The 16,432-nt window shown below is 47.6% G+C and overlaps 1 protein-coding gene across 6 annotated transcripts in view; it reads right to left on the reverse strand.

The window, feature by feature from the left end:
* Nucleotides 1–3,252: 3,252 nt before the first annotated feature.
* Nucleotides 3,253–16,432, reverse strand: part of PDE10A (phosphodiesterase 10A) — a 227,918-nt gene continuing 214,738 nt past the window's right edge. For all 6 annotated transcript variants that reach the window (XM_029944403.1, XM_029944402.1, XM_029944400.1 and 3 more), the window contains 3 exons: nucleotides 13,987–14,067; nucleotides 11,720–11,808; nucleotides 3,253–8,994 (listed from right to left, as the gene is read on the reverse strand). In XM_029944403.1, the coding sequence (XP_029800263.1) occupies nucleotides 8,889–8,994; nucleotides 11,720–11,808; nucleotides 13,987–14,067 (276 nt within the window). In that variant the 3' untranslated portion in view covers nucleotides 3,253–8,888. The remainder of the gene's footprint in view (nucleotides 8,995–11,719; nucleotides 11,809–13,986; nucleotides 14,068–16,432) is intronic.

The raw sequence follows: 16,432 nt of genomic DNA on the forward strand, positions 1-16,432 counted from the left end.
GAACTATCACGAATAACTAGGCTCCTGGACCCCAAGGTGGCTCAGTCCGCTCAGGGGCCGACTTCGGCTGAGGTCATGAGCTTTCGTGAGTTCGAGCCCCGAGTCAGTCTCTGTGCTGTCAGTGGGGAGCTCGCTTCGGATCCTCTGTTCCCTTCTTCCTGCCCCTCCCTATGCTCTCTCTCACTCTCTCTCTCAAAAAATAAATAAAACATAAAAAAAGAATAACTAGGTTTCTGAGCCAGTTTCCATTTTTAATACCTTAAAAAAGACTCGGTTGGGCATACGGAGGCAAGATAGCTTTCTTCAAGTAATGGAAAGGTTGTCGGATGGAGGAGGAAGGGGGCTTATCCATGTGATGAGCTCGCTCTTGGAGTAGAAATGATAAAGCTACAGATTTCTGGACATCATATAGAACTTTCTGGCCACCAGGGCCGCCCAGCGGAGGTCGGGTTTGTGTTACAGCAGCATGTCCTCCACCCCTGGAGTGTGAAGTCGATGACCATCGATCAGAAATGCACGTAGAAGGTCTTGCTTTGCTGCTGGAAGTTTGAACCAATGCCCCAACACTCATGGTTTCATGTGGATAAAACTCAGCTCCCAGAAGGCTTGGGGGATCCGTGTGCTGATGCATGCCATTTTTGCGTCCTTTTCTGGTCTACGGCCAGTCTGGGCCCACAGACTCCTGCCAGGGTAAACCGGGAATGCTATTTTCTTGATGTATTTTAATTTTATTCAAGTGTCTTAGTCCTTCCACGTTCTGAAATGTTTGATTCATTTTTCCCCATAATGACAGCATTTTCCATATGCAAAGAGCATTCTTCTGAGCAAGACTTCTACCTAATTAGTGATGCAGATATCGGAAAGATACTATCTGATTACTCATAATTACCACGTAAAACTTTAAAAGTGCACGTTTCAGGGCGCCTGGGGGGATCAGTCGGTTGAGCATCTGACTTCGGCTCAGGTCATGATCTCATGGTCTGTGGGTTCAAGCTCCACGTCCGGCTCTGTGCTGACACCTCGAAGACTGGAGTCTGCTTCAGATTCTGTGTCTCCCTCTCTCTCTGCCCCTCCCCTGTTCATGCTCTGTCTCTCTCTCTCTCTCTCTCTTGTTGGGGCCCAGTAGGCAATAATAACCCTCAAACAATATTTTGCCTCTTCGACCGCACATATGGCTTCTGTTCATCCTATGATTTACTTTATTTTCTGGTTCTTTGTCTACTGTAGGGAGTGAACATAAACCTCTCCCAAAAGATTTGCTTAAGGATAAGCATCCCACCCTTGAATAACTAATGAAGGGCCTTAAGGAATGTATATCTCCTCATAGAATTCTTCAGACTTATCATATGTTTAAAACCAGACTATTATTAGGGGATTCTTCTTTTTGCAATGACTAAAACCTGTTACTTACTGATAAGAATAATGTAATCACCCAGGGTATATAAGACCCTGGCTATCTCAATAAACGTGTCCTTTTTTACCAACCGCCATCCACGTTGTCTGTCTCATCTGTCTTGTCTGTCTTGTTCGTCTTGTCCGTCTTCTTTCTTAGAGATATTTTCACCGACACCAACCCCCTACTTGGGACCTTTCGACTGTGGTGCGTGGGTTGGTCCCTCACACTCTCTCAAAAATAAATACATGAAAAAAAATTTAAAAAAAAGTCCATGTTTCAAATAAGTTCCAGGTTTCTTTTCTGGCCAGTTTCTGCTCTCTCCTCAACATCGGTTGTGCAGTCGGTGGGAGGCTTCTTTTTTTCCGTTTGATGACGGGAGAAGGGGCAGAAGAGGAAGAAAGCACAGAGGTCTGGGAACAGCTCCTCTGTTTGGGCATCACGCTTTGGTGGTGTTAGGAGAACAGCATCAGTTGGGTATTCTTCGGGAAATGTCTAAAAATCGTTACACGTGTGAGGTTTCGGGTCTATAAGCGTGTAGTTTCCTCTCTCGTGGAACCATGACGACGTGGATTGTGATTGCCGAGCAAGCGGTGACGGGGCAGAGACTTCGGGGAGAGGAAGGGGTGGGGTCCAGCCCCCGGGGAACATGGCGTCCTGCCTCACACTCCTAATCCCCTCCTTCCGCCTCCCACACCTCGTGTCCGGGAAGTGTGTTGAATGCATGTTTGCTCGATAAGTGTTGCTTTTTAGGGTCCCTTTGGCTTTAGGAACTGGATACGATGGAGAAACGTTACTCTCCTCCAAGCTCTTGAGTTACAGAGGCTGGTGGAAAAATCAGACACGTGCATAGTAGAGGATTCAGATTCGGGTCAGCTGTCCAGAGTAGAAGAGCCTGAATTACCAAGTTCATGGACTCATTGGCTCATGAAATTCATTTTAACATAGAAGGTTTTTATTCGGTTTCACAGGAAACGAATATTTAACAATCCTTTCTACAACACAATCGGGTGCTATGTACTCAGGGGGCGTTCAGTCGGGAAGGGCTGGGTGGTGGGGGAATTCTTCTTTAAGGGATTTCTACATTTTCCTCTAGTTCACAAGGCTGTGAGCTCTCGTGTTTAATAAGGTACCAGGTCTTTATTCCAGCAAACATTTATTGTGTTCACTCCCGAATTAATCTTAATACATTTATGGTGAGGGAGGGTCTGTGGATACAATCGAACTAACTTTTTTGGTCTTAAATATTTATCATTTGCCTGCCCACTGATGGTCAGCAGAGAGAGCCAAACAAACACAAGTCCTTGAAGCCGAGTTTTAAAGCAATGAGTGTGTTTATCATGGTAGACAGATTACGCAAGGTTCAGCCTAGAACATTCTCCTCGCCGCAGCAGAAAGAATCCCAGGACTTACACACAGACGCATGCACACGACATGAGCCCCTCCCGCTCGTGAGTTTTCCCCCCAACAGCCTGGATGGTTCTCGGGGCCCCTGAAGGTCAGGGAAGCCACTTCCGAGGTCCTAGGGTCAGCGCTCGGGTCATCAGCTTTGTAACCTGATGCCCTCGTTCTGAGAGACGACAGTGCCCCCCAAACACTCTTCAAGTCTGTAAAACCACACGATGGAATTAATAGATAATGTCACACAATTTACTATCTTTGGTCGTCTCGTCCTTCCTGCTGGAAAATGGCCGAAGGAAACATACCACATCGTGTCCTCGTGGACGTGGTGTCTCTCTGCAGACAAAGCACAAGGCGTTTGCAAAGACACGTTTCCTGGCACCACCGCACATCGTCCCCGACACACAAAACCTCTTACCGTCCCCGCCAACGAGAGCAAGTGATAAACGTGAAGAAGGGTATTTTAAAAACTCTGTATTCGATTATTCACACCAAAGGAGATCCATTACAATTATGAATATCTCTACATACATTTCATGTATCATACATATATATACTTTATGTGTATAGTTACATATCGACAAGAGATTCCTTGCTGCTCTAAGCATGTAAGTAAAACAAAGCGAGGTTCTGCAGTGTAACACCCCTATATGCATATATACTGGCAGTTTGAATTATGAATTTATTTACAACTTGCCTCGGTTATAATAAATGCTCACTGTCCTGTTATACAAACATAACAGAAAAGGGTTCTTTTAAATACAAAGACTGCAAATGAATACATGAAAAAATTACACACATGTACAATATTTATAATTTATAAATGCAAAGTTAAGACCTCTTTAAATTATTGCACTTGCGCATTTTACAAAGATTTTTATGTGTCAGACATATAAAAGGATTGTTTTTAGATTTGCTCACTCATCAACTATAATGAAGTCGGTTATCATTAGCTTGAAACTTTCTCCTTCCACGAGAACCCATGGAAACTTCGGACAGAGATCCACCGCCTCTCCAAAGCGGTTTGTTAAGCACGCTGTGTGTTCCACAGCGTGTAACCCACCTTCCACCCTAGCGGTGTGGGGTCCGCAAGATGGCTGCCGGCAAACTCTTCGGTGCCTCGACTAGGTAGGGATATAGGATCTCTTTTACTCATACGGACTTGTAAAGAAAGCCACTTTTCAGAAAGTTTCAAGATGCTGCATGTCTCTTAAGTGTTGGTAACTTTCACAGTGTTTTGGGCAAGCACATTATCTCACATGGGTCGCTGGGTCGGGTCTGGGGAACAGGCAGGGGCATCGTATAGAAATACCTTCTACAAGGAAATCTACCGTCCTCTGAGTGTGCACACGACATGGACACGCAGAATACACACCACACAGCAGATCGTATGGGAAATAATACTGCCGAGCGGGCATTTCCGTCGGCTGTTTGAGATACGGCACGGGACTGGGTATCACTCAAGTGGCCTGAGAAGAATACGGAAGTCGCAACGCCCACGGTCTCATACCATCTCCGGCGAGCCGGAGTCCCAGATGATGCGCGTTCAAACTTGAACTTGTAGTAAAAATGAAAACGTTCCATTGACACTTCTGCCAACACACAGCACTTCAAAACTATGCGCTGACACCCGATACGTGCGCATGGATGTTTCTCCTGGCCACCCCGGATTGGGCTCTAACTTGGGGTCCAGGTCCTCGGGTGACACTAATCCATGCCCCAGGAGAGACACGGTCGGCTCTGCGGGCGCTCAGTGACCACTTCCTGACACTCACTGTGAAGAGGGTCACCCTACAGGGTCGGGGAGGGGGGGTGGGGAACTTAGCAGGTGAGTGAAGACAGTGGTGCTTCTGTGAATTCTAAAGATTATTTCTTCGGGAACAGTAATGTCTTTCCCTTGGTCCCATCCCTTTAATTGAGAACCTGAACACCAGTGAACCATTTTTCTTTCTTCTTTGCTATTTTTACCATCGCAGAAACGCATCGAATGCTTCAGACAACCAAGATATCCAGTACAAGAGAGACAAAACACAAGCAGTGTAAAGTACGTTGGGGATCACTAATTTAAACTTAAGATGAAGTGTTTAAAGAGATCGGCACAAAGTGTACCAGGCTGAGTCCTTGTGCAGAGGTAAGACAGGTCAGCCACGCGCAGGGGCAGGGTAGGGGGCTGAAGAACTGACAAGGTACTGGCAAATTTACATCTTGCAGAGGTGGGGAAGCCAGGCTGATGCTTGCAGCAAAAGGGGTGCACTCATGTGACCAAATGAAGTCTTTCAAGAATTAAGCCCTAAATAAAATCAGCACAGTGCAGAAAGCAAACACACGTCCAAAACAGAAGTGATTTTCAAGGTCCAAATCATGCATATGTACCTGAAACCCAACGAAATCACACCATAACTGTGGCACAGTTCTTGGAAATGCTCACAAAAAAGTCTTGCACAGCTCCTTGGTTCTGTCGTGAGGGTATGTGTGCAGGCCATCAAATAAAGGACAGAAATCTGAGGAGGAGATTCATTCAATTTGATCAAATTAACTAGAGATGTGTCCCTTTAAATGTTTTTCATTATAACCAAGCAAGAAAAGCAAAATAATATATATATGAACTGAGAAGTAAAAATCACAGAGTTTAAAATAAAGGCACAGGCCAAGGCATGGTGAAGAACTTAGTCCTATTAAAGCTCAAACCTTAATTTTGAGTTAAAAGACCAGAAACGTAATATCCAAACTAGATGTGTTAAAAAATCCAGGTAGCTAAGGATTTTGTGCATCACGTACAAACATGTCTAGTGTGCCCAAACATACCGAGAAAGCAAAATTCACTGAGATTGAGTGTACAAAATTAAAAAAAATCTAAAGCTATCTAAAAAGCATGCTCACAAGAGGAAACCTAGGCTGCAGAGATCCAGCTTCCAAGTAGTTCTGTCGTCGGCTCCGTGAGGACACGTCACCTCGCGCGGCACTGGATCATCTGCACAGACGCTTTCCCGGGGAGGGAAGGGTCCGGAATGTGGAATGAGGAGTTCAGCTCCGTCTCCTCCGTGACTCTGGTGAGCCTCACAGAGCGATGAGGGCCGGGAAGCGGATCGTGATCCCGCCCAGTAAAAGGGCCATTTTTGAGACTTACTTTCCATATCCATTATAAGTTTTTCTAGTTAATTAAACCAAAGTCAACTATGAATTAATCAGATACTTACAATTTTTAGAATTTTATTCCATGGCCTAAGTTCAATATTTCATGTTGTTGGCATGCATTTCCAAGAAAATTTCTCGATCAAAAATAGATTCAGTATCTCTGGAAGATAACGTACAGGTGGCATTTGACAACGTAGCCATATCTATTACGAATCAGCACAACCAATAAGAATGTCCACGAATCCAACATTCTCCATACACTCCCAGCTGGTTACAAAATTTATAGGGAGGGAGACTTTGGCCCAACATGAAATACCACCTTAACGAGAAACTTGTCAAAACTTCTGGTAATAAAAACCAACTGCCCTTTGAAGAAAAGATCTGGGAGAAAGATAAGAACAGAACTCAAAAGTTTGCTAAGTATATCGGCCAAAATATAAAAATACTAACTGCATTTTTTTCAAAGTAGATTACTAAATATCACTGCATCTTGGGCCCATTTTAGGTAAATTTATCATCCCTAAGTAGTACTAAGGAATATTAATGTTTTCATTAGAATATAGTTCTTCGATCAAACTTTGCTTTGATCATGACGACATCTTAGGAGAAATCAACAAACCAATAAATCCCATGTACATTTCTTCGGAAAACTGTTCAAAGTACACATCACATTACATAATACACCTGGCTATGCCAAGATCAGAGAATTTTCTGGAATAATCTTAGAATTTCAATCTTAAAATGCAAAAATAGCCAGAGGATCCCTTCCCCTCATGACTGGTTTCCATAGAAAAGCATCAAAAACCATCAAAAAGCAAAATTCACGCATTCTTTTAAGATCCTTTTAATTAAACAGTCTTAAATGGTATTTCCTAACCTCTCTGCATTTCAGTCTTCGAGTTAAATTAGATGACTATACTAATTTTTGTAATCAAGGTTCGATTTGGTGGGTCCAGTTTCATAAATGTGAGTGTGGAAAAACATACAACATTTTAGAATTCAACTCTATCAATGCACTAACATGAAAAGGGACATTTTCTAGTCTGCAGCTCCTTATCAAACAATATACACTTTCCAGCACATCAGGAAGGTTTTGAAGAATGGAGCCTATTTTTACTTTTTATAGATGCGTTTGCATCTCTTTCCCTTACACATGTCCTTTCAAACATGCGTGTATAACTATCTACACACACGTGTGTGTGTGTGTGTGTGTGTGTGTGTGTGTGTGTGTGTGTGTCTAGCTACAGGGATATTTCTCTCTTCAACTATTTCATTTTACCTCAGATTGTGTAATTCAATAGTTCCATGTAGGGAAGATGGGAACTTTAAAAAGCCCACAGGGAAACTGAACAACACACAGTGTTAATTTTAAAATAAGGTGTTTATATATAGCTAACTCTTCTACAACATAAATCGTGTTGTAGAAACATCTGATTTTTTTTTGCAAAAACCATATGGATAATGATGTGTACAGTATTGAATATGTAAAAGAATGTTTTAAAAATTTATTTTATTAAACAGAATATTCCAGTTTCCTGCCACATGAATAGTACATGAGCTATTTGTTACGAATCAGTCTTCTTGAGACTCTAATTCCCTCAGGTCAGGACTGACCACAGCCTTGGAGGTGGCCTTGCCATTGTACTAAAGATTTTTAGCATTAATGTGCACCGGAAGTGACCGGCTCGGAATCCGTGTATGAAGGAGTCCAGACTCTTGTGTCTTCTTTAAGACATGTACAGGGTAGAGGACTAACAGTCTCCTCAAAATTATATGGAAGAAACTCTCCAGAGCAGGTTGCTATGTGGACGCTTGACCTCGAGCAGAGGAAAGAGAACGGAAGTAAAGCCCCGAAGCACTCGGCTGTGCTCAGCTTCCCCGTCGCGGCCGGAGAGCTGGGCAAGTGGGCCTGAGGGGCACAAAGGGAGAAAGCAGGAGGTGGGCGCAGCAGATCCAAGTAAAGATTATACACGACTGAAACTTTGTGGTTTAATTTAATTTTAAGAGAAATGTATGGTATTTTAATTAAATAATTTGTAGAGTAAACCTCTTGTTTTGAGTGTGAGTCTAAAAGTTTGCAATGACACCAAGTGAAAATAGAAATCATTATTAAAATTCACATTTTATATCCCATAAGACCTGTCTGTTAAGAATTCATATGCCTTGCCTCTCTTTTGTTCTTCATGTGAAGGGTTTAAAAAATGTGCCTACAACGACGCACAAAATTAAAAAACAATTCTTTGCCCGTTTTTGGCTCGATACCCGGCGTTCCGAGGCTTATGCGCCGTCTCCGCCTGCTCTTCTCAGGATGAGGGCGCCGCCTCATTCAGGGCGTGCGACCCCTTCACCCCAGCTCCTTCCTACAGACGTAAAGAACACACCCCGCCCCCAACTAACTCACGAGGTCCTGAAACGAGCACGTGACCACGCCGCTCACCGACTGCAGAGACGCGTCTTACACCGTCCCCGCAGCAGCGACACTTGTCCCGAGGCGGTCTGCTCCACTTCACGCTAGTCACAAGTAGGTCACACACGAACATTCACGAGAGTAATATGTAAAAATTCCTATTTATAACCAACAACATCAAAGCGACATGGGTGTTAAAGCCAAAGTACAATATTCATACGAGTACCGTGTTCACCCCTCCCGAGAACCGTACGGTGGAGAAGGACCCCTCTGAGCACGTGCTGTCCTTTCCCGCCAAGGCCTCGGCAGTGCGAGGCCCCGTGGAGTCGCGTGGCCAGCTGGTCTGGTCACGGGGCTCCTGGCCGCTCGCCGCCCACGGAGCGTCACAGACGAGCCTGGCGGGGGCCGTCGCTGGCCGCGCGTCCTGATGGCACCTTCTCTAAGGGGCTTGCCGCCGAGTCACCAGGGGTAGGTTTCCTCCCACGAAAATAAAAAGAAGTGAAGTCCGAGAAGCGGGACGGGCGTCTTCTGGGAAAGCTCGTCCGGCGGCGGTCAGTCGTCCGTCTTCGCGGGCGGCGCTGGGGCCCCGGGCTGGGCCGAGATCCACACGGCGCTCTCCTCCCCGCGGATCACCTTCTCCCACTGGCTCAGGTTGTTCCTGTGGATAAAGGAGGCGGGGACAGGGCTGTCTGAGACAAGGGTTTCTGGACTCGCTCTCAATATGTACCACACAGGCCTGAGGCGCAACTGGGCAGGATGGCTTTCCGGTGCCCTCCGCACTCCGATAACGACTCTCTGGCTGTGGCCACCCAGGACCCCCGCATGCCTCCCTGACGGGGCCCTGCACCCTGATGTCCCCCGGAGAGCCTCAAGCCACCCCGGCCTGGGGCACACTTCTTCCCACTGGCTCCAGACAAGGGCAAAAACAGAGCTCAGCTCAGGACTGTTCATCTCGGAGTCGTGAGAAAGGCTGACTTGAGGGGCGCCTGGGGGGCTCAGCTGGTGAAGCATCTGAGTCTGGGTTTCAGCTCAGGTCATCATCTCACGGTTGGTGAGTTCGAGCCCCAGGTCGGGTTCTATGGGGACCGTGCAGAGTCTGCTTGGGATTCTCTCTCTCTCCCTCTCTGTCCTTCCCATTTTCTCTCTCTCAAAGTAAATAAACATTAATAAAATAAAATAAAGGCTGTTCTTAGAAATGGGTGCACGCCATAGGACGTACTGCGCAGGAGCAGGGAGCTAAGCGGAGAGGGAGGGAGATTCCAGCAGCCAAAATGCTCGGCCGCAGAACCGGCAGCCAGGAGTCTGCGCTCGCGGGTGGGAACAGTGTGCCGCCTGGGCTCCCTGTCACATCACACCTGAACCTGGGGAGCAGGCTTATTTTGAACACCGCGTCATATGTAAAAATTCACTGTAAGTCACACATGACCCAGAAGCTGGAAATTACCCTGTTGCACTAAAGCCTTCTTGTTCTGGAAACCTCGGGTGTCAGGTGCCGCTGGGTCTCCCCCACCCCACCGGCCCTTCCCTCTCCACATCTGCGGTTCAAAGCTGCAGGAGTTGTCACTCAACCCCCTGGACGGTGTGACCAGGGCCACCACAGGGCCGCCATCTTGCCTCCCCCGGGTAACCAGAAGAGATCTTAGCAACATTTCCCCCTCGCCTCTTGCTTCCTTACACAGAGTCAACCGCAGACACAAAGTTCGTACATGGCACACACATGAGAGACACGCCTGGACAAAAGAAATCCCTAAAATGTAACCTGAAAAATGTCACATTTTAGCTTTTGTACCATATTGTCACATATTATCTTTCCAGAACCTAGAGGGGTATTTTCTTGATATGTCGGAAAAAAGACATATACTAATTTTGATCTCTTTCCTCAGACGCCAATGATACATGATGAAGTTTTAAGTGTTAAGATGATGAAAATGGCCTTTAATGGTTCAGTCAAGTCAAATGAAGCAAGAATGCATCCAAGGTGCTGAGACCCATGAAGCCCGGAGCTGATGAGGACGATGATGTGAAAGCGGGTCATTCCGTTGGTTCTAAATATTTCACATCAAATACAGATGACTTTCAGTTAGGAAAAGCCTTTTGACTGGTGCCTAGGAAGTTTTATTATTATTATTTATTTATTTTAAATGTTTATTTAGTTTCGAGAGAGAGAACACAAGTGGGGGAGGGGCAGAGAGAGGGAAGGAGCCAGAATCCGAAGCAGCCCCAGGCTCCGAGCTGTCGGCCCAGAGCCTGATGCGGGGCTCGAACTCACAAACCGGGCGATCATGACCTGATCTGAAGTCAGATGATTAACTGACTGAGCCACCCAGGCGTCCCTGAGGATTTTTTTTTTTTTAATAACCTGGGTTTTGATAGATACGCCCACTTCTCTTGGGTGGGGCACTGACTTTGCTAACTGACTCCATCGGGATCGAGTCCTCCCTCAAACTCCGTGCTGTGCACAGGGCTTAGTCCTCATGTAACTAGTTACTAGAACACACTAACCACTGCGCAAGGCCAGCGACGGTTGAACGATAGACTGGGGTGTTTACGGCCATCTTCCCAGGAGCAGAGAAGGAGAAGCCGTCACTTACAGAGGAAGAGAGCAGGGTCTTTTTTTTTTTCCACCTTCCTACTTTTGGTTTTCTTTCTTTGTTTTCCTTAAAGTAATTACTTCAGGAAAGGAGTTTCAACAACAGAAGGTGGGCGGACCCTGAAGGCTTCTGGTTGTGTTTAAAGCCAGTAGTCTATCCACGTGGTCCCCCAGTGTGGCCCCCCCCGCCCCCGGGGGCCTCATGGTTAAGTCGGTAGAAAGATGAGCTGGACGCCAATCCACTTGCAGAATCTCACCCTGTACGGCCAGCCATGGTAGCCCTTTGCCTTCCCCGGAGGGGGCGTCTTCTCAAAAGAAAATGAAAATCTTAGACAAATTCTGATGTTCTTAGCTGAGCCCATCCCTCAAAAGCAATGACGCAGGGGCTCAGGGAAGTCTGGAGCTGGAAGGGATGGCAGACAGCTCCCAGCTCTGGTTTCCGGCCCTCATTTCCACAATAAACTGGGTGGTCGAGGCTGAGCCCCTGACCCACCAGCAGCCGTGAACACACACTGTGGCCCTGTCTTTTCCAAACCACACTGGGCACGGATCCCTGGGTCACAACAAACCAAATCCGAAACCGAACACCTCCTTGCTTCTTTTTGGTGGTTGAATGACTTTATGAACATTCGTAATGATACTTGTTACCTCGGCAAACACACGGCCCATAAAATTACATTTGCTGCCAACGGTAGAGAAGATACACGACACGTTGAAGGACAGAAAAATCCCATACGGAGTCTCAGTCGTTTTTGAGACTAGCCCCCCCCCCCAGATCAGCCGTGGATCGTACCTGCACGCCTTCAGCAGAGGCTCCGTGGGCGGGAAGATCTGGGTGAGGGTGGTGTAGCAGGGGATGGCCACGGCGTTGTAGAATCCCAGCTGCGCCGGTGCGGAGCCGCAGACGAGAAGACACAAAAGGGCACGTGAGCGACTCTCGAGGATGCCGCTCCCCCAGCGAAGCTTGTGCTTCTCAAGCCTAGCTACGGACTGAGGCGTTCTAGAACTGCCCCGTGACTCCCGGGCGCCATGAACACCGCGGCAGAGGGCATTCACGCGCCTTACAGCAGGTTTCAAAATTACACAAAAAGCAGTTAATCTGAAACCCAAGCACAACATCCAGTGAGGCTCCATTTATGGATCAGTCAAGTTATAATTCAAGTTCTGCTCTCGCTGCTGGTCAAGATTGGTTGTTGTTTTAATGTTTATTTTTGAGAGAGAGACAGGGTGCGTGGAGGAGGGGCAGAGACAGAGAGAGACACGGAATCTGAAGCAGCTCCAGGCCCCTCAGAGCCCGGGGCAGGACTCAAACCTACAAACTGTGAGATCGTGACCTGAGCCGACGTCCGTCACGTACCCGAACGAGCCACCCAGGTGCCCCACAACGCTCATTTTCTACCACAGACATTTCAGAATCAAACCTGCTATTCTTCGCGGGAGGCACAGGGTGTTTTGTGGGTCTGTTACCCTTGGCTGTTGGTGGCTTGTTTGGTTTCCTGAAACTTTCCTCATCTCCCCCCGTTTCTGACCTGCAACCAACCTCATTGACTGTATCACAGTTCGGCTCAGGTTACGGTTCTTTTTTTTTTTTTTAATGTTTATTTTTGAGAGAGAAAGAGAAAGAGCAAGCCAGAGAGGGGCAGAGCAGCAAGAGGGGGTGGGCGGGGGATGGGCTGGATGGGGGACGGGCACAAAGGAGGGCACTGATTGTGATGAGCACCGGGTGTCGTATGTAAGCGTGGGACCCCTGGGTTCTAGTCCTGAAACCAGTATTGCCCTGTATCTTAACTAACTAGAATTTAAGCAAAAATTGGGAAGAACAAAACAACTCTTGCTAGACCCCTATCTTAAGCCATTGTGGCAAGATAAGATTCAAAGGGATTAACAAGTCAGACATAAGGGGATGAAACAAAAGGTGAGTAAGGAAAACAGGCAAATGGTTAGATACTCAGACGTGGGACAGGAGGACGAGCAGGGGCCGGAGAGGGCAGACAGGCCCCTGAGGGGGAAGAGCTCCATAAACAATATTCAAAAGAAACTAAACTGCAAAATGCACACGAGACAGGCCCGCAGGCTCAGGACGAGAGCACCCCGCGGACGGAGGCGGTGGGAGGAGAAATCCAGAGACTTCTCTGCGCTGTGTCCTCGAAAGACTGTGGACTCGCTGAACCGCTGTATTAACAGTGAACTAACTTTAAGTGGGAAAACTTGAGACCTTATCCCAAACCAGCCTCCTGTGCGTTTTCTCCGATGTCTTCTAAACTACACATCCTGATTATGTGTCCATAACTAACTTCTCGGGCAAGACTGGCAGTTTCCAGAGACTGCAGGCTGAGGAGCGCCCCGTGCCACGTGTGCCCACATGCAGAGCTGACAAGGCACAGAGCTGTCAGAAGATCACAAAACTGACATGAACTATGTGGTAAGACCTGAAAACATAATAATTAATGTCAACGGATGGTAAGAGAAAACTCAAAATGTGCTAGAATACTGTCATTACGTGTTAGGAAAAGCGTCCCCGATCCAAATCTGTAACGCTGCTCTCTAAAACATACGTTGGGGGGCGCCTGGGTGGCTCAGTCGGTTAAGCCTCCGGCTTCGGCTCAGGTCAGATCTCACGTTCGTGGGTTTGAGCCCCGTGTCAGGCTCTGTGCTAACAGCTAGCTCAGAGCCTGGAGCCTGCTTCCAGTTCTGTGTCTCCTTCTCTCTCTGCCCCTCCCCCTCTCATGCTCTGTCTCTCTCTGTAAAAAAAATAAATAAAAGATACGTTGGCACAGCCAATCTGCTTGTTAGAAATATTAACACTTCAAACTCATCCACTCTTCTGTGCCGAGTCACCGGTCCCTGCGCTCACACTGTAGAAAGAGCTGAAGGCAAGGGGGTAGTTGAAGGCAAGGGGGTAGTTGAGGATTCCCAAAACCCAGCTAGAACGTCCCAGTCCGGGCCTGGCTGTCCCCAGACTCCACCCGAGGGGCCGGGGCTCCACAGGACGGGGCTTCCTTTCTATGCACGACGGCCCCTGAGCGCCTCCCGCCATCTGCCCTGACGGCGGGACCCTACCTGGCCCTGTGGGACCTCGTCCTTCTTGTCTCTGTCCATCATGGGGATGGGCTGGATCCCCAGCTTCTTCATCTCGTCGCCCTGAGACAAACACGAGAGCCACCATTTCTCAGCTTGTCAACAGCCACCAAGGTTTGATATTAAGGAGTTGTTTCCTTTATTCATTAATTTTCTCCAAAATGGACAGTGTCTCTGGCTATCGACCAACGCACGTGTCAAAACAGAAACTTAATCTGCGCTGTTTGGCTTTGACCCTGACGCCCTCTCTCCGGGTTCCGCTGTGCACCAGTTCGTGACAGTTCTAACAAGAGGAGCGGAGAAGCCGGGGAGGACTGGCGAGGGGGACAGAGCACCAAACACCTCGTGGCCTTGTCCCCACTTACGTTTCAAGGGAGTTTTCGTGTGTGTTGAACTGGGTGAAGCGAGGCTCTAGAAGGGAATATTGGGGCTTTCTCGAGAAACGGTGTATGTCAAGAATAATCAGGAACCTGCTAAAACGGGTCATAAAGATCCGGTGTGACTGGCTGTGAGCATTGGAAAGGTTGGAATCACAGATGTTTGTATTAAAGATTCACTGTGTTGCAGCTTCTGGGATACGTGCCTTGTGGATTTTAGTTCATGTAATCCTCACGGAATACTTCGAGTTAGAACCTACTGTCCCCATTTTGCAGACTTTAAAAAATCGCCTTCCTCTTTTTAGGTATTTGTTAAAGATCATTAAAATCTTTAACATATCCTAACTTTTCCCATACTCCCCACTATCCCTCACATGCCTTAGTTATTCAGTGACTTTCATTATTTCACAGTCATGCTTATTTTCAGAGGTCCGAGGCACAGAACTGAGGACACCCTAGACTTGCTACCGTAGGGTCCAGAAACGACCTACTGTAACGCTAAGAATTCCTGGTACAGGACAAAGAAAGCTGTTCCAAGGACACGAAGGCACCGGCACACAGCTCTTGCTCTAGCGTTGTCACTTTCAATGTTAATATCAGGGGCTCTCACACTTCTCCTTTTCCCTTCTAAGCGCGTGGAGCCGGCCAGGGCCCTTGCTCAGGGCTATCAGGAGTCCTTGCCTGAACTAGGAGCTAAGTGCACACTGTGCTCACAGATCAGGACACAGCTAACCAGGAACACGACAGGGCTTGTGCAGTGGGCACCACAGGGAGCGCGCTAGAGCGAGCCTGGCAGGGCAGGGACAGGGAAGCCTGGAGGGTGACACAGGGACTGGGGTCTGGGAATCCAGACGGGCTGAGACATGGAATAGCCCGGGGGGGCAGCGGGCTGTGCAGATCAAGTTCGTGGTGTTGGCCCTTATGTATCACAGTGGCACACAGGGACAGACTGGAGACAGCGCTAACGTGGCCACGAGTCATCCCTAGCCTACAGAGGTGGCAACTGAGGCGCAGAGACAGGTGGGGAAGCCACCTGGGGATGACAGGCTTCGTCCCAAAGTACGAAAGCAGCATTTTCATCTCAAGGGGCAGGACCCCGGTTACAGCACCGCAGGAACTCGGGCACAGGGTGGCGGAGCCGTGGGATGGGGAGACACGGGGGAAGGGGTGCTGGGCAGAGAGTGGACCCAGCAAAGCCCTGGGAGGCCAACGGGCAGGACGCGGTGACATCTGCTTCCTCGCACGGACTACGAGGTCCTTGAAGACGGCATCCGGGAGCAGCCTGCAGCTTAGTCCATCTCTGTGGACTGTTTAGTCAGGGCAGAACAGAGAGGGGAAGATCTACGACATACATCTGTCACGTTTTCATTCACATTTTAGAACACAAGTACGGTTGTCCAAGTGTGGACTGTATCAGTTAAATAAAATTATCTGCAACACAGTCAGCTGGCTCCAGACCCGTTTCCTTACGTGCTGTTTGTAGAATGTGCCCACATTTCTACTTTTAGACACACACACTCTAAGTGGGCTGATAGTAAAGTCAGAGATTACAGCTTAGACACGTGCATCTTAACCTCCCTAATTGAGTCTGACGGTAATTAGGCTTGGGGATACACATTATAAAATAAGGGGGAAACTCCACGCAAGCACACGGATGCACAGTGGGTGAAGCGTCCTGGGGAAATGCCACGAGTGTGACCCGCTCACGGTCTGTGGTCCTCGCCCAACAGAGGATTTTCTCTTTGCCGCCGTGAAAAAGAGCTAATGTTATCAACTGTCCCTAGAAGCTTTCAGTGGAATGATTTTCTGGTTTTTACTCTTTACATTCTTTTATCTGGGTGAGGTTTATGGTTTGAATCAGCAACTGCCAAACTCTTCACCCTCCAAATTTAATTTTACTTCTTTAAACCAAATGAGGTACATAAAGATTTCGTTTCATTTTCCCCCCTGGAGTGATCTTTGAATACGCAGGGGCCTAGCCATTTGTGGATTCGTTTGAACGAGAGAATACTCTACTTATTTGTGGACAATTCAGAAAGAAAACTGAGAAA

Source organism: Suricata suricatta, chromosome 7 (genome assembly GCF_006229205.1).
Source record: "Suricata suricatta isolate VVHF042 chromosome 7, meerkat_22Aug2017_6uvM2_HiC, whole genome shotgun sequence".
NCBI classification, from domain to species: Eukaryota; Metazoa; Chordata; class Mammalia; order Carnivora; family Herpestidae; genus Suricata; species Suricata suricatta.